General features: G+C 40.8%; 1 protein-coding gene and 2 pseudogenes across 1 annotated transcript; all 3 read right to left on the bottom strand.

Moving 5' to 3' along the window:
- Positions 1-1,595: 1,595 nt before the first annotated feature.
- On the bottom strand, positions 1,596-2,105 carry LOC124096804 (secreted frizzled-related protein 1-like). The gene has a single exon (XM_058581436.1). It carries the CDS (start codon positions 2,081-2,083, stop codon positions 1,610-1,612), a length of 474 nt encoding a protein of 157 aa, XP_058437419.1. The 5' UTR covers positions 2,084-2,105; the 3' UTR covers positions 1,596-1,609.
- A 16,960-nt stretch (positions 2,106-19,065) lies between these two features.
- On the bottom strand, positions 19,066-20,123 carry LOC124096812 (ribonuclease P protein subunit p14-like; annotated as a pseudogene).
- LOC124096811 (hydroxyacyl-thioester dehydratase type 2, mitochondrial-like) lies at positions 19,067-19,589 on the bottom strand (annotated as a pseudogene).
- Positions 20,124-26,267: the final 6,144 nt, after the last annotated feature.

Here is a 26,267-nt window from a genome sequence, read left to right as displayed (position 1 = left end):
ATGAATGTTTGTGCAGAGGGACAACCACTAAGGTCCTTGAGATGTGATAGGGAATCAAGAATTAGGCTTTGGCAGAGTAAATGAATGTGTTGTTTTGTTTGTTTGTTTTAGAATTATTTGCTTTACATTGGACAAAAAAAGGAAAGTGGTTTAAGAGAACTGTTTTATTTACATCACTTATTAGGCATAACGGCTTTGAGGAACATCTCCTGGCACTTAGGAAAAAACTGCAGAGATGGTTTGCCTTTGAAACTTTCTTCTTCAATGAGGACATTAATGTCAACTTTCCCTCAAAAGAAATGGGGTGGGGGAAATACAAAAGTAAAAAGTGGAGGGGTCAGACAGGCAGGATATTCAGAATTTCTTTGATCTATAGGAAGCCAAGTTTAAAGGAATCAGTTCCTTCACAGGAGAGCATAGGATGGGAAGTGCTAGGAATTTCATCAGTGTTGTGTTAGCCCCAGGGCATCTGAGAACTCAGGAAGGAGGACCTCAAATCCACCTCCACCTGAAAAGGCCCAGTGAAAGAGCTTCTCATATGGATCAGAAGACCTTGGTCCTGATTCACCTTTCAAATGCTCAATGTAAACTTTTTTAAACTTTGAAAAGTCGGTATGTTTTTTGTTGTCCTTTCTAGTCTTTTAAAATGTGAAATGAACATGTGAAATTAGAATATGAAGCTCTTCACCCAATTTCACCATTTATCCTGACTAGTTATTTGCTGAAGCATTCAAAAAATTTTCTTTTTTTCTTTATGTTTTTTGGAAACAACTAACCATGCCTGAAAATCCTCATCTCTCTCATGCCCACTGTGTTCCTCTTCCTTACATGAAAGAGGGCACGTGTGCAGCCCCACACGTGTGTGGAAGTGAGGTCATATACAAGGCCGACGTGAGCCACCACACACAGGGCATCTGAGACTGGCCAATTCATATCAAAAGAGGATCCCATGAGAGAACTGAGGGCAGAGCAGGCAATGACCCCTCTTGTAGTAACATTGTTTTCAATATTACCTACTGCTTTTCATATTACTTTCAAAATTTATCTTAAACAACAAGTGCGATGTATGTGTTTCTATCTGAAGCAGACAGAGAAGTCATCTGGAACCAAAAGCAATGCAATTTACCAGCAGAATTTCCTAGTTCCAGAGGCACAGATTCGCTGGCAGATCCAAAAGCAATTTATAACAACACTAGGAAAGATGCTCTCTCTCACTTTTTGCCCAATCTCTCTCTCTCTCTCTCTCTCTCTCTCTCTCTCTCTCTCTCTCTCTCTTTTTAACTGGCAAAAAAATATTTTCTATTTTTGGTGACTCTGTCTCTGGGTGAAGCACAGTGGCTGCTATTCGGCGCTGCAGATCTTAAAAGCCTTCCTAATCTAAATGGCCCTTTCCTTACCTGGACGTGGCTATACTGGGGTCTGGAGTGTGGCTACGAAGGGAAGGGAGTGGGAATCTGCAAGAACAGAGCCAGCTGGGTGGAAACGTCCACTACCGACAGGAGCAGTGTGTGGGAACCACCGGGTTCCAGGGTCGTCCGCTCTTCCCCCGCCCCTCACCCCCACCCACGGCTCCCTCCCCCACCCACCCCGTGAAAAATCACTTAAAGACCTACTGAAAAGTGGGGCATTCATGGTTTTTCATTTTCTTCATGAAGTTTTTGAACTCTTTGTTTTTCTTGTCCCACTTGTGAATGGCCGTCAGCAAGTACTGGTTCTTCACTTTGCGGCCCATGATGAGAAAGTGGTGGCTGAGGTTGTCCAGCTGGTGGCAGGGACAGTCTGCCCCATTCTTCAGGAACAATACCAGCTTCTTCAGCTCCTTCTTCTTGATGGGCCCCAACTTCAGGGGCTTCTTCTTCTTGGGGATAATCTTTTTGTCACCATTTTCTTTTTTCACTTCTTTGATTTTCATCCTCAGTGCAAACTTGCTTGCACAGAGATGTTCAATGATGGCCTCAGATTTCAACTCATTGTCACATGGAGGACACACAGTTGTACCTTGAGGCTTGGAGGCTTCGGTGGCATTGGGCGGGGTCATAGCGATACAGACGTCTCCTTCGGGAAACTTGTTATACTTGAGCATCTCTGGCCAGTAGAAGCCGAAGAACTGCCTCCATTTTTTAATTAAAGTATTATAGTTATACTTAGTATATCTAAGTATTTTGCTGAGTTTATCTCAACAAAATCATACATGCATGGAATTTGATTTCAGTTCATGATCACTCTTTTCCTTCCTGTTCTCTCTCTCCTTCCCTGTTCTCCGTTCTCTACTCTGCTAGACTTCCTTTCACTCATCTACTTACTTATTTTTGATTGGTTCTTTTACTAAAACATAAAGGTGAAATTCCCTGGATATATTATGTGTACACATAACACGATTTTTTAAGAATTAATTTTGCATTGCTTCCCCTTTCCCATTCCTCCACTCTGCCTTCTAATATCCTCCTTCTTTTCTATATTGTTATGATATACTATGCTTCCCTCCTCCTTTCCTTTATTTTACTCCATCTTCCATATGTGAGAGAAAATATTTGACTTTTAAATTTCTGAGATTGGCTTATTTCACTTAGCATGATGTTCTCCATTTCTATCCATTTACCATTAAATGTTATAATTTCATTCTTCTTTATGGCTGAGTAAAACTACATTGTGCATAAATATCATAATTTCTTATTTATTTATTCTGATTAGTTATACATGATGACAGACTGCAATTCATTTCATATTACACATACAAAGATAATTTTTCAAGACACTGGTTGTACACAAAGTATTTTCACACCATTCATGTCTTATATATGTACTTAGGGTAATGATGTCTAACTTATTCCACCATCATTCCTATCCCCTTTCCCTGTCCTTTCCCCTCCCTCCCCTTTGGCCTATTTAAAGTTCCTCCATTTCTCCCATGCTCCCCACCCTGCAAATCTCCATTACTTCTCTGCATCCTCACATCAAAGAAAACATTCAGCCTCTGTTTTTTGGGGATTGGTTTGCTTCACTTAGCATTATATTCTCCAACTTCATCCATTTACCTGCAAATGCCATGATTTTATTCTCTTTTAATGACGAGTAATGTTCCATTGTGTATATATACCAAAGTTTCCCTATCCATTCATTTACTGAAAGGCATCTAAGGTTGGTTCCATAGTTTGGCTATTGTGAATTCTGCTGCTACAAACATTGATAATGGCTGTGTCCCTGTAGTATGTTGTTTTTAAGTCCTTTGGGCATAAACTGAGGAGTGGGATAACTGGGTCAAATGGTGGTTCCATTCCCAGTTTTCCAAGGCATTTCCATACTGCTTTCCATATTGGCTGCACCAATTAGCAGTCCCACCAGCAGTGTATGAGTGTATCTTTTTCCCCACATCCTCGCCAACACTTATTGTTGCTTGTAATCTTAATAGCTGCCATTGACTGGAGTGAGATGAAATCTTAGAGTAGTTTTGATATGCTTTTCTCTTATTGCTAGAGGTGTTGAATATTTTTTCATGTTTGTTGATTGATTGTGTATACTCTTCCGAGAAGTGTCTTTTCAGCTCCTTGGCCCATTTATTGATTGGATTATTTGTTGTTTTGGTGTGAAGGTTTTTGAGTGCTTTATAACCAATCAAATACAAATTAATAGAAGTGCAAAAAAAAATCTAGTAGAGTACAGGAGGGAGAAGTGGGAAGGAGGAAAGGGTAAAGGAAGATCATGAACTGAAATTGATTCCTATGCACGTCTGAGTTTGTCAGGATGAATCCAACTACTGTGTATAACCATAAATATCTAATTTTTAAAAACCATAACAAGACACAATGTTATTAAATTGCTAAAAATGAGTAATAAACAGGAAATCCCAAAAGGAGATAGAGAAGAAAAAACACATTATTTAGAGTGGAACAAAGATAAGAATTATAGCAGATTTCTCTTGAAAATCCATGCAAACCAGAATATAATGAAAGAATCATTAAGACACTGAAGTGGGGAAAACACCTATTAACCTAGAATTATACTGAGTAAAAATATCTTTTTAGATGGGTATGGTGGTGCAAGTCTGTAATCCTAATGACTCAAGAGGCTGAGGCAGGAGGATCACAAGTTCAAAGCCAGCCTCAGAAACTTAGAGATGCTGTAAACAACTTAGCGAGACCATGTCTCAAAATAAAAAATAAAAAATGTCTGGCCATGTAACTGGGTGCAGTGGCACACTCCTGTAATCCCAGCAGCTCAAGAGGTTGAGGCAAGAGGATCATGAGTTCAAAACCAGTCTCAGCAATGGTGAGGTACTAAGCAATTTATTGAGACCCTGTCTCTAAATAAAATATAAAATAGGGCTGGGGATGTGGTTGAGTACCCCTGAGTTCAATCTCTGGTCCCCCCCCCCAAAAAAAAAGGCTAGACAAGTTACTCACTGGTTAAGCATCCCTGGGTTCAATTCCTGGAATAAAACAAACAAACAAAAAATACTTTCTAAAATAAAGGCTTTTCTCAGACCAACAAAAGCTAAAAGACTTTATAACTTGGAGACCTATATTGCAAAAAATGTAAAAGAAAGTTCTTTATCAGAAAGAACTTTGGATATATATGCAAATGAATGAAATGTGTTAGAAATGGAAGCCACATGGGTAGAAATGAAATATGTTTTTCTCACTTTAATTCTCTTTAAAAAGTAATATGATGCAATAACAATGAATTGTGGGAATTACAAAATTGAACATATAAGACATATGATAATGGTGGCATAAGAGGCAGAAGAGGAAATAGACATTTATGCCCTATGTGAAGAGGTATAATATTAGTAGGAGGTAAGCTGTGATGAAGATGTATATTGTAAATCTTAGAACAAAAGCATGCAAAAAAATAAGAAGGATATCTAATAAACCAATAGTTGAAGAAATGAGATCATCCGGAAGAAAAGAGGAAAAGGAGGAAATTTATTAAAGAACAGATGTGACAAATAGAAAACAAGTATCAAGATGATAGAATTAAACTAACATTTGATTAAATGACACTAAATATAAATGGTTCAAAATTCCAATGAAAAGAGATTGCCACTTTTTTTTAAGCAAGCCCTACTTAAATGCTGTTTAATCACAAAAAGAATTTGTTGATTTCTTCAAAATAAAAACAATTTAAGAAAAATTAATCAGATTATGTTACTCCAAAATTTCCTCATTGCATTTGAAATGAAATTTAGCTTCTCTGTCATGAGCTACATATCCCTTGTTAACCTTGTTTCTTGATAATTTTCTCCTCTAACCTAATACATTCCAGTCATCTAGGTTTCCTATCTATTCTTGGATCACAAGAATAGATAGGAAACCTAGTTGTTGTTGTGCCATTGTTCTGTAACATCCTTTCTCTGGCCTGCCTCCTTACCCTTCAGATCACAGATAATATGTCAGTTCCTACAAAGAGAACTTTTCTGATTCTATCATCTAAAGAAAGACCCCCTACTCTCCTTAATAGCAATCCAATGTATATTTCTATTCTTCACACATTTTTCTTTCTTTTTCATTAGAATGTAAACCCTATTGTATAATATTAAAAGCCTATATCTTTTATTGACGGGTATATTCAGGGTTTGGCAAAATTCCAGGTGATATTAAGCATTCAATATTTCTGCATAAATGAATAAACAGTACTGGTATGTAGTAAAGCAACACTATTCTAAACCTGAAAATCCATCTCCACCACTTACTCTGGTCTATTAAATCATTTTTGGAAAACTCAAACACAGAAAAGCCTTCAAATCATCAGATGCAAGGATCTATCCTACACATATTTTATTTTGTATCACTAAAGAATAGTTTTTCTTATGTGTCACCTTCTCTCAAGGTGCCCCCCCCCAAAAAAAAAAAAGAAAAGAAAAAAAGAAAAAGGCAGGGGCTGGGATTATGGCTCAGTGGTAGAGCACTCGCCTAGCACGTGCGGGTCCCTGGGTTCGATCCTCAGCACCATATATAAATAAATAAAGGTATTATGTCCAACTACAACTAAAAAATAAATATTAAAAAAGGCAATAAATTCCATTAATTAAAAAGTTCTCAAAAATTTGGCCATGTATAAAACATGGAACCTAAGGGTAGGACTTATCCACTTTTAAGAGATGTTTGGTAAGACTGCCTACCAAACATCTCTCAAAAGTGACTTACTCCCAAACATGAGTCATAGCTAACTAAAGTTATTGGCAAATCCTATCTTAATTCCTATTAATCAAAAACACCCACTTTTGGTAATCTTGTGTAGATGTCATTATCTTTATAACATCTCCAGTAACCAAGATTTCTTTCTCCTAAGAACAACATCTATAACAAAGAAAAAAAACCAATGTGCAATATTTAATTATCTTTTTTCAGTTACCTACTGAACATTAATAGTTTTTACATTAAGATATCATTTACATATAATAACATTCACACTTTTTGCTATGTAGTCCTTGAATCTTGACAAATATCCAGTCATGTAGCCACCATTACACTCAAAATGCAGAACATTTCCATCATCCCCCAAAGTTCTCTCATGATCTTATATACTCAGTCTTTCCCCTACTGAGTTCCTGGAAACCAATGATGTATTCTGTGTCCCAAACACACAGAAAGGCTTTGGCATTTCTAGAATGTAATGCAAATGGGATCCTATAATACATAGATTGAGCCTGGCCTCTCTCACACAGAAAAAAATGTGTTTATGTGTCATCCAAGTTCTCACATGCATAAGTAGTTCTAGAAGAGTTTACCATAGTCTGGATATACTATAGTGTGCTTATTCACTCACCAGTGCAAGGACAGTGTTTCCAGGTATTGTATAACACCTCTAAGAACATTAAAATATCAATTAAAAAATTTTTTTAGACGGACACAATATCTTTATTTTTATTTATTAATGTGGTGCTGAGGATTGAACCCAGGGCTTCACGCATGCTAGGCAAGTGCTTTACCACTGAGTTACAACCCCAGCCCAACATACCAATTTTTGTGTTGAACTACATTTTAAAATTTGATGAGAATGGGATTATGCCAAAATAAAGATTTTTAGGAAAGCGAAATAGGGAATCAAAGACAGTATGATTACCTGAGCAAACTATTAAAAAATAACTCTAACAGAGGAAAAGAAATCACAGATGAAGGGGAGAAAACATACTTCAATATAAAAGAGGGACATGCATATTTTAATAATAAGCTATCAGACTACAAGGACATATAGATGATGTATAGTAGAAAAAAAGGAATAATGTTGATTTCTAAATCTGCAGCAATCCTAAAACCTGTGGAGACCACCAAACCATCTGTACCCTACAGAGTTTCTACCATAACCTCCGAAACTATTACAGGATCTGAATCCACTGCTAGAATTTCCACTACAACATCTGAGGTCACCTCACTGCCCACAGCAGAGTGGCCTTCCACAGCCTCCACAGCTTCTCTGTCTACCACAAACTTAATTAACACTTCAAAAACCAACACAGGCTCTGAGATCACAATAGCACCTATCACAGCCTCACAGACCATCACAGAGTCTGGATCTCCAAGGGGTTCCACCACAGCCTCTGAGACCACTTTACTCTTCAATGCAACAACTATTACCCCCACAGCATTCACCACAGCTTTGGGGGTCACCACTGCCACAATGACAACTTCTGTTCCCTTCAGGGCTTCCACCTCAACCTCTGAAACTGCCAAAGTCTCCATCAAAGACTCAGACACCACTGGAAACTCTGAGGTCACAAAAACTTCTACCACTGCCTCTGATTTGCTCACACCCCTTACCACAATGTCTGTGCAGACCACAATCTCCAGCACAGCCTCTGAGACCACCTCAGCTTCTGAGTCTACTGTTGCCCCCGCTCTAGTTTCTGAAACCACAATAACATCTGTCCCCACCACAGCCTCTACCTCAGGCTCTAAGAACACAGTCTCTGAGATCCTTGTGGTTTCTACCACAAACTCCGAGACTGCTGCGGCATCTGTGACATTCTCTAAGACAATGACAGCCTCCGCTAAAGGCTCTGGGACATCCAGAGAGCCTGTGTCCTCCATAGCCACTGAAACACCTTTTGAGAACACCAAAACATCGGTGCCCATCACAGTCATCACCACTGTAGGCCCTGAGACCTCTAGAGCCACCAACAGAGTCTCACAGACACCTACAGAGTCTGTGACCCCAAAGAGATCCATCATAGCATCTGTACTAACTGAAGCATCCACTAGACTTTCTGAAGTCACCACACCCTCCACAACAATATCTGTGCCCACGCTGACCTCCACCACAGCCTCTAAGACCACCCCAGGCTCTGAATCCACCAAAGTCTCCACTAAAACTTCTGATATTACCTTGTTCTCTACCACAGCATCTGTGCCCACTAAAGCCTCCACTACAGTGTCCGAGGTCATGATGTCCTCCGTGATAATGTCTGTGCCCACCCTGACCTCCACCACAGCCTCTGAGACTACAACATCCTCTACTAAAACATCTGAGACAGTCTTTGCCATAACCTCTGGGACCACTACAGGCTCTGAGAACACCACAGTTCCCACAGCATCTGTGGCAAACTCTTCCTCCATGATAACATCTTTACCTACCACAGTCTTCACCACAGTCTCTGAGACCACAGCTTCCAGCAGAGATTCTGAGGTCATCACAGCTTCCACCATAATTTCTGTGTCACCACCATCCTCCAGCATAGCCTCTGAGACAATTATTAATTCTGAAACAACCACAGAATCTCCCACAATTTCTGAGACCATCGGGGACTCCACTATGACATTGGTGTCCACCATAACTTCCACCACAGACTCTGAGACCATGTCATTCTCTGCTGAAGCCTCTGAGATAACTTCAGGGTCAGTACCCTCCACAAATATCACAATACTTGGTAAGCCCACTACAACATCTGTACCCACTACAACCTCTGCAATAGTCTCTGAGATCACTACACCTTCCATCGCAATGTCTAAAACCATCTCATCTTCCAAAACAGATTCTGAGTTTTCCAGTACAGCACCTCTGACCACGAAAATCTCTACTCCAATCTCTGAGTCTGTTTTAGCTTCCACCATAGTCTCTGAGACTGCCATGTCCTCTACTGCCACATCTATGCCCACCATAGCTTTCATCACAAGCTCTAAGGACACAACAGCCTCTGAGACCACAAATGCTTCCACAATTACCCCCACTGAGACCATTATAATGTCCACCCCAACATCTGAGACACACCAGGCCTTTATCACAACCCCAGGGACCACAATAGTATCCATGAAAGTCTCTGGGACAAGTGGAAAGTCTGTGTCCTTCACAGATACTACAATACTTCCTGAGAGTACAATAACATCTGTGCCCACCACAGCCTCTGAAACCACCCCAGGCTCTGAGACAGCCACAGGCTCAGAATCTACCTCTGCTTCTCCTACAACATTTGAGATCACCTCACTGTCTACCACAGCATTCAAGTCTGCCACAACTTCCACAGCACTTGTTCCCACCACAGACTTCATGACTTCTGAAACTGCCACGGGTCCTGAGATCATCACAACTTCCACCATGGATTCACAGACCACTGTAGACTTTGTGTCCCTGAGTGCCACCATAGTCTCTAAGACCACCTCACTCTCTACCACAAAGGATGTGGTGACTTCAGAGGCCACGATGATAATTTCTGTCCCCTACAGTGCCTCTACCCCAGTCTCTGGAACTGTCAAAGCCTCTACCAAAGACTCAGAGACCACTATAAACTCTGAGACCACAAAAGCTTCTGCCATTGCCTCTGAAATGCACACATCTTCCACCACAACATCTGTGCCAAACACAATTTCCAGCACAGCCTCAGAGATGACCTCAGCTTCTGAGCCTACTGTTGTCTCCACCATAGTCTCTGAGACTACCATGTCTTCCACAATAATGTCTGTTTCCTCTATAGCCTCTACCTCAAGTTCTAAGAACACAGCCTTTGAGACCCTTAAACGTTCCACCACCAACTCTCAATTCACCATGCCATCTGTGACATCCTCTGAGCTCCTAACAGTCTCCGCAAAAGCCTCTGGGACAACTATAGAGACTGTGTCCTTCAAAAAAACCACACATCCTAATGAATCCACCACAGACTCTGAGGCTTCTACAGACATTGAAATGACCACAAACGCTAACACAGCATCTGAAACCTCTATGCCCTCCACCATAACATCTGTGCCCACAGTAACTTCCTCCACAATCTCTGAGAACACTAGCGCTTCCTCAGTACTTTCTGAACCCAACACAGTCTTCACGGTGACTGCTAAGACCAACACAGGCTCTGACACCAACACACCTTCCTCCACAGCCCCTGAGGTCCCCACATTCTCCACCAAAATGCCTGTTCTGACCACAGCTTCCACCATAGACTCAAGGAATACAGCACCTTCTGAACGCCCCATGACTTTTACTATTGACTCTGAGTCTACCACAGCTGTCACCACAGTCTCTGAGGCAGCTGCAGTTTCTACTCAAACTTCACTAACAACTGCAGAGGATGTGCCCTCCACAGCCACCAAAAAACCTGATGAGAGCACTATGGCATCTGTGTCCAACACAATGCCCATCACAGTTCCTGAGAGTACCACAGCTTCCACAACATCTGTGCCTACGATAGTCATTACTGGGGCTTCTGAGACCACTGGAGCTTCTGAGACCACCTCAATTTCCACCTCAATCTCTAAAACCAGTAGAGTCTCCACAAAAGCCTCTGAGACAACTGCTGGGGAGACAACTGTTAGGTCTGAGGCCCCCACAGCTACCATAATGCCTACTGAGACCACCCCAATATACGGACCCACCTCAACCTCCATCACAACTTCTGAGAGAACTCTGTCTTCCACATTCACAATTGAGCCGAGCAAAGCCTTCTCAACACAGCAGTTGAAAAATACAGCACAGTCAGAGATCTCCACAACTTCTACCACAGCTTCCGCCAAAGCATCCGAAACAACTACAGAGTCTGTGATTGCAATGGGCTCCACCACAGCATCTGAAAGCACCTTGGTCTTCACTACAGCATCTGTGCCAACCACAGGAGCATTGAGAACATCTTTGCCTACCAAAGTTTTCATCACAGGCTCAGAGAACAACACAGGTTCCACTGTAGACTCAGAGACCAAAACAGCTTCAAGCACAGACTCTTACATTGCCACGTCCTCCACACCAATGACTGTGCCAACCACAGCCTCCAACACAGTCCCTGAGAACACCATTCACTCTGAAACAACCACAGGGTTCCCCACAATTTCAGAGACTATCAGGTCCTCCACTGCAGCATATGAGCCCACCCTGACCTCCAGCTCAGCCTCTGACATTACCACAGCCTCCACTAAAGTCTATGGAACAACATCAGGACTACCACACTCCATAGATACAGATACACCTGATAAGACCACCACAGTATGGATGACCACCACAGCCTCCACAATGATCCCTGAAACACCATCCATTGCAACGTCTGTGTCCACCACACGCTTGGCTACAACCTCTGGGACCAACACTGCCTCCACCTCATACCATAGTGTGTCCACAAAAGTCTCTTTGACAAGTGCGGACTCTGAGCACTCCATGGTCACCATGATGCTGGCTGAGAATAACACATTTGTTCCTACCTCAGTCCCCATCACAGCATCTGAGGTGACTGCATCCTCCACAACAACATCTGTGCCCACTACTGTCCTTTCTACAGTCCCAAAAAGCACTGGAGTCTCAGAGACCACTACAGCTTCCACTACTGGAACTGCTGCAGAGTCTGTGACCACAAAGCACTCCACCACAGGATCTGAAATCTCTCCCACTGAGACAGTGCCTAGCACATTGTCCACCACTGTCTTTGAGAGCAACTCAGACTCTAAAATCACCCTGTTCTCTACAAGGCACTCTGTGTCCACTACATCCTCCATCACAGGAATATCAGTGTCCATGCCAAAATCTACCATGAGCCCAGAAATCACCAGAGCCTCTACTGCAGTCTCTGAGACCACTTCTATCTCCTCCAAAGGTATGTAAGCACTGTCAACCACCACCTTCTCGCCTGTTTCTCTTTTCTCTACACTAGCCTGTTGTCAAGTCAGAGGTAGGTATTATTTCCTCTCCTTGAATCTCCCTTACTTCCATGCTGGCTTCACTTAGTTTCAACTTGAATCTCCCTTACTTCCATGCTGCTTCATTTAGTTTCAACTCCTTTCATTCTAATCAGAAATATTTATTTGCATATATCCCCATCTGCTACTCCACCCTAGGACAAGTAATATTCTTTAACCTATTCTGTCCAGCCTAACACCTGTGACACCACACATCATGTTTCACACATTGTTCCCTTGTCCAGAGTTTGGTAAACCATACTTCATGGGTCAAGTCTCACCGGCTATTATGTTTTGGTAAATCAAGTTTTATTGCAACATGCTCATGTTCATTTGCCTATTGTTTCCAACTGTTTTCCAGTTCTTTAGTGTAGTTTCAACAGTCATATCCCCCAAACAAACTGGAATATTTACTAGCTGGCCCTTTGCAGAGAAAGTTTGCCAAATCTTACTCTATGATAAAACCAAAGTTAATATTTCATCCTCTGGCTCTTGATCTGAATAAGACCACATCTGCCCTTGCCACCAACACTGGTGTTGGGTTTCAGTCTGTCCCCCTGTTCTGAGCACACTCACTTCGATTCCAGTGATTTGTGTATCATTTTAACCACTTTTGATCTAGTTATATCTGTTGCTAGCTAAGCCATTACCATCACTGCCTCTGCCAAATTGGAGTCTGTTCTCTTGTCTGAGTTCACCTTCTCCTGTCCCTGTGGTCAACCTCCTCCTCATGAGTCAGGTTCTTCCACATCTGTTCCAAGCACACTTACCTCTACTTTGTTGACCGTAGTTGTGTTAGATGATGTCACCTCTGCTCCCAGCCGTGGTCACAACATGGCTATGAACAAATCTGACCACTTCATCTCCTCCTCCCACATCCTCCTTATACCCAGTAACCACAATCACAAGAGAACAATGACCTACCACTTTTTTCCCAGTCTACCTACTGTCTTTGGGTGACTACTTTTTAAGTTGACTAGACTTTCTTCTGCAACAATCACAGTCATCTCCTAAACCTTCTACCTCCTCCATCACCAGCACCATCTATGAATATATTGTACATCCTCTTCTCTAAAATGCTGACCTCTATTCTGGGGACCATAGCCACAGAGAACTACTTCCTATCATCTCTCCTTCCCCACAACCCTTTCTTCAAACCACCACCACCACCAGAGCCATGTTAGATTAGACCCCCTTGGCTCTAAGGACACCCACCTCCCCTTTAAATGTCTCCATTATAAATGCATCATCTTGCTTAACCCATTTCCTAGGCACCAGGACCAGACCAACCACCCACATTTTTGTCACCACAGCTCCTGTAAGGAACCCCATGACCTTTGCTACCAGCAATGCATTGCCTGGAATATCCCTGAATACCTCTGGCCTGGCTGCATCCACTCTTGGAGCATCATCTACCTCCTCAGTCCCAGGTGTCATGACCACCATAGTGTCTATCCATGATTCAACTGTCATTCCTGGAGCCAGCGCCACCTCCCGTACAACAAGCTCAGTGTCCATGGGCACAAATAAAATTAGCATGAGCCACATTCCAACAAATGTGGTCAAACCAAGTGGATATTTACAGCCCTGGGCCATCATCCTCATTGCTCTGATTACTGTTGTGATGGGTATTATCCTGTTAGGAGGACTCTGCTTTTGTCTGGTGAGTATCTAGGATGGGTTAATTGGGGAGTCTGATGAGGAAGTAGATCATAAATAACAATGGAATTCATGTAAATAATCCTTGGAGTATCCAGAAGAATAAGATGGTGTGTAGAGAGAAAAACCATGTAGCATGATATAAAGACCAGAGAGAATCAGTGAGAGTGAGAGTTAAAGTTGTAAAAAGAATAAAAAGATGAATTGGGGTCAAAATGAAAGGAAATTGTTTGAATGAAACAACATCTGGGAGTCAGAATATTTTAGCCCTAGAAGAAGAATCTCCAGGAATTGAGGAATCTTTAGGTTGTTGCTTTATTTACTGATTTCTATTATAAATCTTATTATCCATGGGACACTGCTCTTTGGATGCTCTTGCACAAGTAGAGACAAATACTCTTCTCTTGATTCTCCTTATGTCAGCTGTAGATTAGAAATGTCAAAACATTTCACTAAATACTGAGGAAGAACAAAAGGGAAATAAACATTAAAAAATCAGCATATGCAGTGACACATTAATGTATATAGCAGCATAATTCACAACATCTAAGCTATGGAACAAACCTAGGTGTCCTTCAACAAATGAATGGATAAAGAAATTGTGATGTAAATACATAATGGAATATTACTTAGCCATAAGGAAGAATAACTTTATGACATTTGCCAGTAAATGGATGGATCTGGAGACTATCACACTAAGTGAAATAAGCCAATTTTAAAACACCAAAGGTCAAATATTTTCACTGATACATGGAAGCTAAACCACAAAGCAGAGGATAGAACCTTTCTGTAGATAAGGCAATGGGGAACAAAGAGAAGAGAAGAGGGGTAGGAATAAGAAATACAGTAGAATAAATCTAACATATTTTTCCTATGTGCACATATGAAAATACCTAAGTGAATCCCCACCATTGTGTCCACCAACAAGAATGGGGTTCTAATTAGAATAAGATATATTTCATGCTTATATAATTGTATCAAAATGGATTCTACTGTCATGTATAACTAAGAGGAACCAATTAAAAAATGAAAATAGTAACCACTATTTTTTTGGATGATATAGTTATCCAAAAAAAAAAAAAAAAAAAAAAAAAGTGCAGGTTCCAACTGTGTGACATCTATCAAGTTTTTGTTTTGTTTTGCTACTGAGGATTAAACTCAGGGATTAAACTCCTGAGCCATATCCCCAGACCTATTTTGTATTTTATTTAGAGACAGAGTCTCACTATCTCACTAAGTTGCTTGGTGCCTCACCTTTTCTGAGGCTGGCTTTGAAATCGTAATCCTTCTGTCTCAGCCTCCCAAACTGCTGGGATTACAAGCATGCACCACTGTGTGGCTTTTTAATAAATTTCTGGTACTCATGAGTACTCTGCTATTTCTTGTTTGATTTGTGGTAGTTACTCTCTTATCTCCCACTGCATCTCTGCTTTCAGAACTTGATCTTTCTTTGAACACATATTTTTCTCAAACTAGTCTTACATTTATGATTTTTTTTCTCTTTTCTTATAATTTGTGAGTAAGCTCACATGTGAAGAATAAAGCAGAGAATAAATAACTGGCAAGCTGAGGCCAAGTCATATAGGTCCACAAGAGATCCCTATGATCCACTGCATCTCTTTCCAACTCTGAGTTTAATGACTTCACATTGGTAGTTTGATATACTCTCTGGTGGAAGTATTTATATCATGGAAATTAACAAACACTACAAAACAGAATTTTCTCAGTTGTTAAATGATGACGAAGATATCATTGGTCCAAATGACAAATTAAAAACATATTATACAGCCGGGTGTGGTGGTGCACAACTGTAATCCCTGCAGCTCAGGAGGCCAAAGCAGGAGGACCACAAGTTCAAGTCAGCCTCAGCAATGGTGAGGCGCTAAGCAACTCAGTGAGATCCTGCCTCTAAATAAAATACAAAATAGGAGTGGGGAAGTGGCTTAATGGTTGAGTGCCCGTAAATTCAATCCCTGATACTTCCCAAAAACAAAAAACATATTATGCCAACAAAAGGTTGGCATATGGTAGTCAATTTATGGGAATTCCCAGCCACCCTCCCTATTTAAGTTCCAAAATTAATTCACACTATCTAGAAATGACTTCCTATATGACTTTATAATTTTACATGCCATGTCAAATGGTAATGAGAACTTACATTAATTAGTTGTTTGTATGAGGCTTGGGGCCGTGTTTGAAATGTATTGTCATTTAATCAGCTCTGCAATTCGGATCTGGAGCTCCATTAGCTGCCTCAGCACAGGCGCTGAGTGACAGATCTGGGACCCTGTCCAGGCTGATTTGGTTCTGGATTTCATGCCAGTGATCTCAAGATGGTATAGGGACAGTTTTCTGAAGGCCTGTCTCAGCTTCTTAGCTGACAAAGTGAAAGACTGTCTTTCAGGTGGGTCTCTGTGCCTTTCACACAGGGATGTGGTTTACCTTTGTCTTGAAAGTCCAACAATACGTAACCTGACCATGCTACTGCTGAGCCAGGGCCTGAGTGTTCACATAAAGAGGGTATATTAATATAGTGTCAGGGAGTTTGATTTCTAGAGAGAATACGAATGAAATAACAAAGAGAGAGAGAGAGAGAGAGAGCACAGTAAGGATGATGGTAAGAAAAGACATAGTTTTGAAAAATAAAAATCTCACATTGGTGAAACAGGCTTGTATATTATAAGAGATAGCACTTAATTTTTATATACTTTTTTTCTTTCAGAGGGACTTTTACTTCCCTGTGAGAAACAGAGGTACTTATTACCCCCATGACCACAACCTTGGCCTTAGTCTTGACCTGGACTTAGGCCTGGGCTCTGGAATAGTCCACAGCCTGGAAAATGAACTGAACCCTGGAAGAAGACTTGGGATTGGACCTGCAGGAGCACATGGCATTGGACACAGCATGGGTGATGGAGATGGTCATGGAATGAACCACCGTGGGAGTGATGGCTATAGAGGAGGTCACAGCAATAGCCATGAACACAGAGGAGGCCATGGAGTAAACCATGGAGTGGGACATAGAGGGAGTCACCCAGGAGGCCATGACAGTACAAGATGGCTGTGGCCATAGACTGGATAATGGAAAATATTGTCGGTGGGGCAGAGAAAGCTTGGGGTAGGAGGGAGTCCTGGAGAAAAAATTCTAGATTGAGTTCTAACTTTGCTGTGTTCCCTTGAGTACATTACTTAACCTCTTTGTGCCTCTAGTGTCCTGGTATGTGAAATGGAGATAGTGACACTTTCCCCACAGGGTTGTTGTTAAGGAGATACAATGGACTAGCATGTGTGAAATGCACACACAGGGCCTGGCACAAAATAAGTGCTTAATTAATATTAACTATCATCCTTATAAATTTTAGCTACCACCCCATCTCCAAGAGACAAAAGCACACCATGAATGTATCATTGAGACCATGTGCACATTCATTCCTATTTGTTCTTTCAGTTTTCCCGTCCCCCCCCCCTTCAGAGCTTAATATTTACCAATTGCTATTCCAGGAGCTTTTGAATATAATATAATTTATCTCCAAATAATTTAGTGAGGAAAATATCTTTATGACCTTGAGGTAGACTAAGATATTTAAGCATAAAACAAAAAGCACTAATTATAAAATAAAAATTTGATGATTAAACTTCATTAGAGTCCGATATCAGAATTACTGTTATAGGCTGATTTGAAAGTTAAATTGGGTTGATGTCATCCTGCTCAGATATCTCACCCTATGCAGAATTGGGCCCCCTTTCTGCATGAGCCTACTACATTGAGGCTGACATCTTTACCTCATCCACTTGCATCTGGAGCACAATGTCTTTAAACTATGGAGCTGTTGCTTACTTCCTGAGTAGGTATGGGATGTGCCAATGTGGAGAACTTGGTAACACTATATGAAATGTGTCTTATGATTGTACTTGCCTTTCCCACCCCCCTTATTTGTGTTTTTTTCTGTTTTTAAGTGGCCTCCTCACCCATGTTCAGTATCTCGGTTGCAAAACTGTCTGCTTTGTGCTCCCTTGGCCCTGGCTAGAATAAATCCTTTGTCTTTGTTTCAAAAAGACCCAGAATATTATTTGGGATTTTGGATTAGTGCCTTAAAAATATCCTTTTTTTTCTTCTTATAACTTTTATTTCTTCTATTTTACAATAAAGCATGTATTTGTGTATCTATACAATGTGAACCCACATTTCCAAGGGAGGGAGAAAAGAATATGGATTGTTAAAATAGAAACTTTGCACTGAAGATTCGAATCCAAGATTAAAATACTAATACAGATTGACTGACAGCCTGAAAGATGGTCTGATGCCTACTTAACTGTAGGCTACTGTGCTTTAAATGTAGGAAAACCCCTAACCTCACTCACAGAGGAAATAGACAATAGGAGCTACTGTTCACAGCTGAGCCTTGTGCTTAACTGTGTATCTGCTGTTTCCAACAATAATCCTTCCCAGTACATGTTATCCCTATTTTCTAGATGAGACAGAGTTTACATAATTGAATCCAAGTCTGCCGACAAGCCCTTCTCTGGTAACAGTGACTTGAAAGTCAAGTTCTACAGAAAGGTGAGCAAGATGCCATCTTGGTATAAATAACAAATTGCAGTAAACTGACCCAGAAACAGAGAGAAAGGTATCTAAGAATATTTATTGGTAAAGGGCAAGTGTTTAAAGATGAGCCAAGTTCCACTGCTGCCTTCAACAAGTAAATGCTTGACAGTTATAAAAATCCAGAGAGAAACCTATTCTACACAGATATAGGTATATTTATCAAACACAAATCTAACCAGGTTTAAATTCTGAAAGTAGACCCTTCAGATAAGTAAGCCTCCTGATACTTTTTCAATTTAAAAAACTTCAACAGCTGGGTGCAGTGGCACACACCTGTAATCCCAGCAACTCGGGAGACTGAGGCAGGAGGATCTCAAGTTCAAAGCCAGCCTCAGAAACTTAGTGAGGCCCTATGCAATTTAGCAAGATCCTGTTTCAAAAAATAAAAAAATAAAAAGGGACAGGGATGTGGCTCAATGGTTAAGCACCCCTGGGTTCAATCCCCAGTACCAGAAAAACAAACCAAACACCAAAACAACAACAACAACAAAAAAATTCTTAACAGATGATGAAGTCATGCATCTACTCAGCTCTGGGTGAAGCCTGAGTTCAAAATGGAAAGTGGACACTTGCTCACTCCTCTACCTGCTCCCCTTCTCTCACATAGCTTCTGAGTCTCTCAGCCTTTCCTTGGTGATGAATAGCAAGTATCCCGTTTCCCCAGATGCTCTTTAATAACAATAACACTGGTGTTTGAACTTGTAACTTTAAACACCTATAATTAGGATTTGGGAGCTTCTGGAACCATAACCTTGACCTAGCCTTCCATAACAGTCATTTTACTTTCTATTACACAACATGATACAGCAATAAAAGCAACAAACCACTTCAGCTTTTTTACTTCTGCAGAATCTGAAGCCACTTCTCTAATATATAAAGGAACAGGAAAGTTAATTTCCTGGGAGAGAAATACACAGCTTGGTCCTGGCATTTTAGTACCCAAGAGAGCTGAGATAAGTCCATTGATCAAAACTCCATGTAAAATTGTCCTTCCAAACTTGATGTGTTTAGCAAAATCTTCATTTAAATGCAAAGGACTGACATCTCCCATTAATTCTGAGAAGGCAGCCGCGTCCCCTCTGTGTGAAGGCCCTGCTGAGTTCAGCCCGGTCCCCAACTCTCATGTGCACATGCTGCAGGAGCTATCTGCTCCACAGTGGTTGACTCAGGCAGAATCGCCTTTGAAGTCCACCCCACCAAAGGCAATAGTTGGATATTACTGGGAACATCTTCAGCATCCTCATATTTCATCCATGGGAGCTTCTAGCCTGCTTCTGTTTTCAAACTATGCAGCCACCGAAAAGTACTTTTGAGAACAGAGGGAAGTTTTTGAAATTGAAGACAATTCAATCCAATACTAGTTCCCTACTATTACCAGATAATGCGAGGAGAAATGGAGAAACCTGAATCACTCTGAAAGCACAGGTTTTGCCCTTGTAAGATCCTAACAGGGCTAAAGAACTCCACAATTTGACTAGACCACTGCTACATATTTTCAGGATGGCTGACAAGGTCTTCTCTTCACAGGTCAGGACATCCAGAGGTAAGGCAGCACCAACCTCCCCATACAGGTCCTTTAGGGTAGAAATAAGCAGCTGTTTGAACTGTGCACATTCAGAACAACTCCATGATCTTGAAATTTCAGGCAGACTTTCATGTATTGATACTCAGAGGGATTTTTGTAAACTATTCTTTCATATGTGGTAGCTAGTGCTGGCATCTTTTTCAGTGCTGATCACATCCACTGTCCATTGGACTATCTTTCCGCCTCCTCTGACTCCAGTCGGCTGCAAGGATTTGCCAAGGTTTGGTGATCCCATGCAGAAGCCAGGACCTAGGACTGGAAACTCCTGGTGTGTTTACTTTGGTTGCTCCCTAACCCCAGATGAGAGGTGGGTCCTTAATAATATCTTTGAGAAAACAAAACAAAACAAAACAAAAAGTCAAAGGCAGGAGAAGATACTGCAATACATCCATATGACAAAGAAATTATATTCTGAATATAGGAGGACTATAGATAATAAGAAAAGACTATGCAATTTAAAAATGGGTACAAGATTTGACAGAAGGATATCAAAATGGTCAGTGAACATCTGAAAAGGGACTCAATATCATTGCTTATCAGAGAAATGGAAATTCAAACCCTAAGGAAATATCACTACACACCCAGGACAATGCCTAGAATTTTAATGATTGACAATAGCAAGTACTGACGAGGATGGTGAACAACTACAACTCTTATGCATTGTTACTGGGAGGGTAAATTGATTTGCTCAATGTTTGGCAACACTAAAATTAAACACACATATACTCTGTGACTCTGCAATTCCATTCTGAGTGCATATATACCTTATATAGCAGAAATAGTAGAAATGAATACCTACATCCACCAAAAGACATGTATGATAGCAGCTTTATTTATAAGAGCATCATGTTGGAAATTTCCCAAAGTCTTAAACTTAGAATAAGTAAGTAAATTATGACACAGCCCTAAAATGGCATACTACCTAATAGTGAAAAAATAATGAACTATTGAATCATGCAAAAACATTAACAAATTTCACAGATATAATGTTGAATAAACAAAGTCAAAGCAGCAGAGCACATATTGTACAATTCCATTCACATGCAGTTTAAGAACATGTAAGTTAATCTACTGTGATAAAGGACAGAAGAGTAGCTGTCTTTGGGGAAAACACTGACTGGGAGAAAGCACAAGGGAGGATAAGAGTGTTCTATACTTTATCTGGGCAATGATTACATGGATATATACATGTGTAAAACTTCACTGAAATGTGCATGTGAGATTTGTGGATTATGTTGTGTGGAAGTTCTACTTGTTTTAAAAATGAAAAGGGAAATCTCTGTGACCTTTTTTCCCCCCCGTCATTATAATTTCCTTGGTCAGAAGATGTGGTCAGGGATACATGCTGATAAATGAAGCATTAAATACTTCCAGCGACAGCAGTGCCAGTGGAAGCTTTGTGGACAGGGAAGGCACATACCTATTTTAATGAGGACAAATCACTACTCCCTTCAGGTTGGAAGAGATTCAATGTCGTCAACCTGACACCTCTCTGGAATGGTGCCATACAGCAGGGTCAACACAGATTTCTGCTGTTAGCTAGCTAGGCACTTGGCGGTGGAAGTTTGTTTTTGGACCACCTTATTGAGTCCTATATAACCTTAGTCCCTGCCATGGAGCCTGCTTTATTTATTTTTTCTAGATGAACACATTTTACTCATTATTATATATTTTGCTTCTACTGTGTGCAGGGAAGGCAAAGAAAAAGTAAAAGCTGAAAATAAACACTAGGAATTCTGTAAGGGTCAAACTTTTGTAGGTCAAATTCTACAAAGGTCACAACCTGGAAGATCATTTGCCTGGCACAGTGCATTTTTTTTCTTTCTCATTGTTTTATTTATTTTTTATGTAAATTTTTTATTTATATATGATGGCAGAATGCATTACAATTCTATAGCACAATTTTTCATATCTCTGGTTGTATACATAGTATATTCAAACCAATTCATGTCTGCATACCTGTACTTTGGATAGTAATGATCATCACATTCCACCATCATTAATTACCCCATGCCCCCTCCCCTCCCCTCCAACCCCTCTTCCCTATCTAGAGTTCATCTATTCCTCTCATGATCCTGCTCCCTATCCCACTGTGAATCAGCCCCAGGGGCCTGCTTTATCTATGAGCCCACTGAGAAAGCACTGGAGTAGCTGGAGAAAGAGGTTGGTTGCCATCCACAGAATGGGTCACCTTGTCAAACCAACCATTAAAACCATCTCTGCTTCTCCCCATCTGTGCCCTTCCCACATTCCACTATCTCAGACTTCCATATCATCAATTCACTAATCATAGTCTTTCCAATCCTAGCCACTGCTCACTGATCAGGGTAAACTGTAATTCTGATTTTTTTTTTTTTTTTTTTTTTTTTTTTTGCCCAAGCAAAGTCAGTAAGCAGATGCACTGTTCAATGCTGTGGTCACTGGGAGGATTTCCCTCCCTGCTGTCCTTCAAGGCCACCCTGAGAGGGCAGCATCATGTTAATGTATCCTACAGACCATCCACAAACCAGAAGAAACTCAATCTTTCCTTTCCTAGTCATCTGGACAAAGGAAACTCTCCATGTGACTCTGCTTATGGAGGGAGAGGTTGAAAATGTAGCTGAGATAGATGTCATCAGAGTTTGGGTGGCCTAGATGGGCAGGTGGTGCACACCTGTAATCTTAGTGGATCAGGAAGCTGAGGCAAGAGGATGGAGTGTTCAAAGCCAGCCTCAACAACTTAGCAAGGTCATAGGCAACTCAGGGAGACCCTGTCTCTAAGTGAAATATAAAAAGGCCTGGGGTTATGGCTTAGTGGTTAAGTGGCCCTGAGTCCAATCCCCAGTAATGAGAGAGAGAGAGAGAGAGAGAGAGAGAGAGAGAGAGAGAGAGAGAGACTGATTGATTTTGTGTGCCTCTCAGCTCTTTTATTTATGTCTTGAGGACACACTTGAACACAAATTTATATATTCCACTTCCATTCAATGAGGTAGGTACTGTTAAATATGTCCAATTTTATACTTTGGTGTTACAGAAAACATCAAGTTCATAAAGGGCAATTTATGTTTCCTGAACTCTTAATTGATGAGAATGGAGTATCAAGTCAGATGCTTATCAAAGGACAAGTCTCAATTGAACTTTCTGGAAGACAAAATAAAGAATATGGAAGAAGAATGCCTTTGCTCTAAAGCTCTAAGGGTTTGTGTTTCTATATGGCTACATAGATTCCATGAAGACTCCTGATTTGTCACATTTTAAACTACATTGTTTCTTTTCAAAAGTAAATTGCAAATGGACTTACTTTTCTTGGGTTCCCACTTAAAGTATGGAATACTCAAAGTTGGGGCCTGGAGATGAATTTGGGCTAAGACTCCATGTGTTTTCTAAATTTCATAAGCCCCACTCTGACTTGTAGATCATGGTGGTGGTTTAGGTCCTCTGATGTTAACATGAATCCAGCCAGTGTCTGAGAATGCCTGAAAGGATTGGGCATTTCTCTTTCCCATTGCATTGTCACCTTCATAAATGGCCAAGATCCCTTTTGAAAGGTAGGAGGAAGATTCATGGCACATACAACGTTGTAACATTGGATCTTTCTGCCTTCCCTCTATTTCTAGGCTTATGAATAAGTGCAGGCCTGGGAGTTAGGTGAGACACTGAGACTTTCCAGTGGGGTAACTCATATTAGCTCTCTGTTTAAACAGTCAGATGGTTTCACTTATCCAAAATAAGTCAGATTTTAGTAGGCTGATTCTGTATGTCATTTTTAGTAACACCAATCAGGGTTAAAATCTCTGATTACAGTTCTGGTCATACTGCCTATGATTCACCAGGCCTACCAACATCAGGAAGCCTATTTCAAAGGTCAGATCTCCTACTACTGTATCTGGTAAAGAGCTGCTGCAGAACTTTATAAACATATTAACGTTCTCTTTTCTAATGCCTTGATGAAGAAAATATCAATTGAGTCTTCTGGAAGAAAAAAAATCAAGGAGAGAGTTGTGCATGTTAAATCAATCTCAACATAAATCTCTCCCTGAATCTTGGAATTTTTCCTTCTAATTATACCAATGCAATACTGAGATCATAACTTCATTTAATGTAGGCCACCTGTGAGTCCATATTTCCATCATCCAAGAAAACTGTTAGGGTGACTCCCAACTACTTGACCTAATGTATTGAATCTATAATGTGTAATAAATTCACCCAAGTAATCACTTTTATTTTGTTGCATAACAACTTAGTACAAATGGCAACTGAGAACAACACCCATTTACTAGCTCACCATTCTGTGAGTCAGAAGTCTGGTCAATGCATGACTGGGTATTTTGCTTAAGGTCTCACAATGCTGTGATAAGTTGTTGGCTGCCTGCATCCTCATTTGGAGCTTTTTTAAGGTCATGTGGTTGTAGCAAACTTCAGTTTTTGAGGTTGCAGAATTGAGGTCCCTGCTTCTTTGCTAAATATAAGCAATCACTTTAATACAGGCACAGTGATAGGGATAACTTGAGTCACTTGTGCCACCTTTTGGTATGGAATGCAGTATCCCATTTTATACTAGTGTGAAGTCACACTTGCCCTTAAACCTGAATTGGTCAGATGGCCAATCCCAGATTTCTATTTTTGAAGGTCACTTTTCTGAAATTTCATACAAATACTGTAATAGTCTGACTTCCCTTATGAAAACAGAAACTACTTGAGATGTTTCAAATATAAACAGATTTAGTCTAAGAAATAGGTACTTATAAAACTACTTTAAAATCTGAAGGGTTGAAAATCAGGGTGACAGCAAATAGCTTTCAGGTTTATTGCCACAGAGAACAGAAAGCTGCTGTCACTGAGGCAGGGACATATAGGCAAATGCTGCCATCTCCACAGGTCTTCCACAGTCCCCACCCCCACCCTGGTGTGTAAGGGTCAAGAAAATGCAGAGACCACTGAAAACTCCTCACCTGAGTATCCCAGGCATGCATCCAGCCATTGCTACTGAAGAACAGAGTCTCATGAGCGTTCTTCTCATGATAATGTAAAATGTGCCTGGAACCTGATGACAAGAAAGTCTAGAAATTGTGGTTCTGGGTCTAGAGGTTCCTGCCATACAGGGCAGAGCACTGAAGAATGTCAAAAAGTACCAAGTGCCAATAACAGCTGAAGCCACACACCCCACTGTGCGGGCTGCAAAGGAACTGGAGGTGACAGAGTAAAACTAGAAAGAGAAAACAGGTTTCTTGCTGAGACATCCAACAGTGACCTGAATAATGATGTGCTAAAATTAAATGACAGGGTAGAGGGAATGTGAAATTCCTGCAATTCCTAAAAGAACTTCTTTCTCCCTTACGTTGAAAAAAGAAAAATTCCAAAGTTAATTAAAAACTTATATTGTGTCTCTGTATTTTTTCTACTTATATGCAAGTGTTTGGATCCTAAAATTTCTAATACTGGGGTACATTAATCTCTCATTCTAAACAATACAAAAGTCTAAGGCTTCAGCCCCTGCATCCTTTCTCCTCATGGTTATCAGAACTGACTCTCAGAATAGGCATCCAGTTGAGATCTCATCCATGTCAGCTGTGCTCAGGAACCTGCTCCTCACTTGTTGGTTCTAATAGTATGTCCCTTCTGGTAAATATGAAGCCTTGCTTTGTTTCAGATTTAATCTTGCTGAGCCTTTGTAGATTCTGCAGAAACTCTAGAATGTCTGAGAAGAAGAGCTTAGGTGTGTCTTAGTCAGCTTTTTCAATGCAGTGACTGAAGGATCTCACTAGAGCAAGTTTAGGGGAGGAAAAGTTTATTTGAAGGCTCACAGTTTCAGAGGTCTTAGTCCATAGAAGGCCAGCTCCATTCCTTGGGGCTGGAGGTGAGGCAGAACTTCATGGCTGAAGAGTGTGGCAGGTGGAGGCAGCTCACATGAGATCAGAATGCAGAGAGAGGTCTCCACTTGCCAGATACAAATATATACCCCAAAGCCACGCCCCAATGAACTTTGTCCAGCCACACCCCACCTGCCTCCAGTTACCACTCAGTTAATCCCACGAGGAATTAATTCACTAATAGGTTAAGGCTGCAACTGATCATTTCTCCTCCAAAACTTGCATTGTCTTATGTGTGAGCATTTGGGGGATACCTCACATCCAAACCATAACAGTATGTGCAACTTGGTTAAAGGGGCTTGCTGGAACCATTCTGGAAACAATGCTTTCAACTGATATCTTTTTATAGTGATATAAATATAGGGTGGCCTAGGAGGCAGACTGCCAGGGTTGAGTCCTGAATCTGCCACTTATCATCTTCAGGAGTCTCTGTGCTCCCGTTTCCTCACTTAGAAAATGAGAATAATTTTGATACTTAAATAATGAAG

Source organism: Marmota monax, unplaced genomic scaffold (assembly GCF_021218885.2).
Source record: "Marmota monax isolate L192 unplaced genomic scaffold, Marmota_monax_Labrador192_F-V1.1 WCK01_AAM20220418_F8-fsc00474, whole genome shotgun sequence".
Lineage (NCBI taxonomy): Eukaryota > Metazoa > Chordata > Mammalia > Rodentia > Sciuridae > Marmota > Marmota monax.
This window is presented reverse-complemented; position numbering and strand designations above follow the sequence as displayed.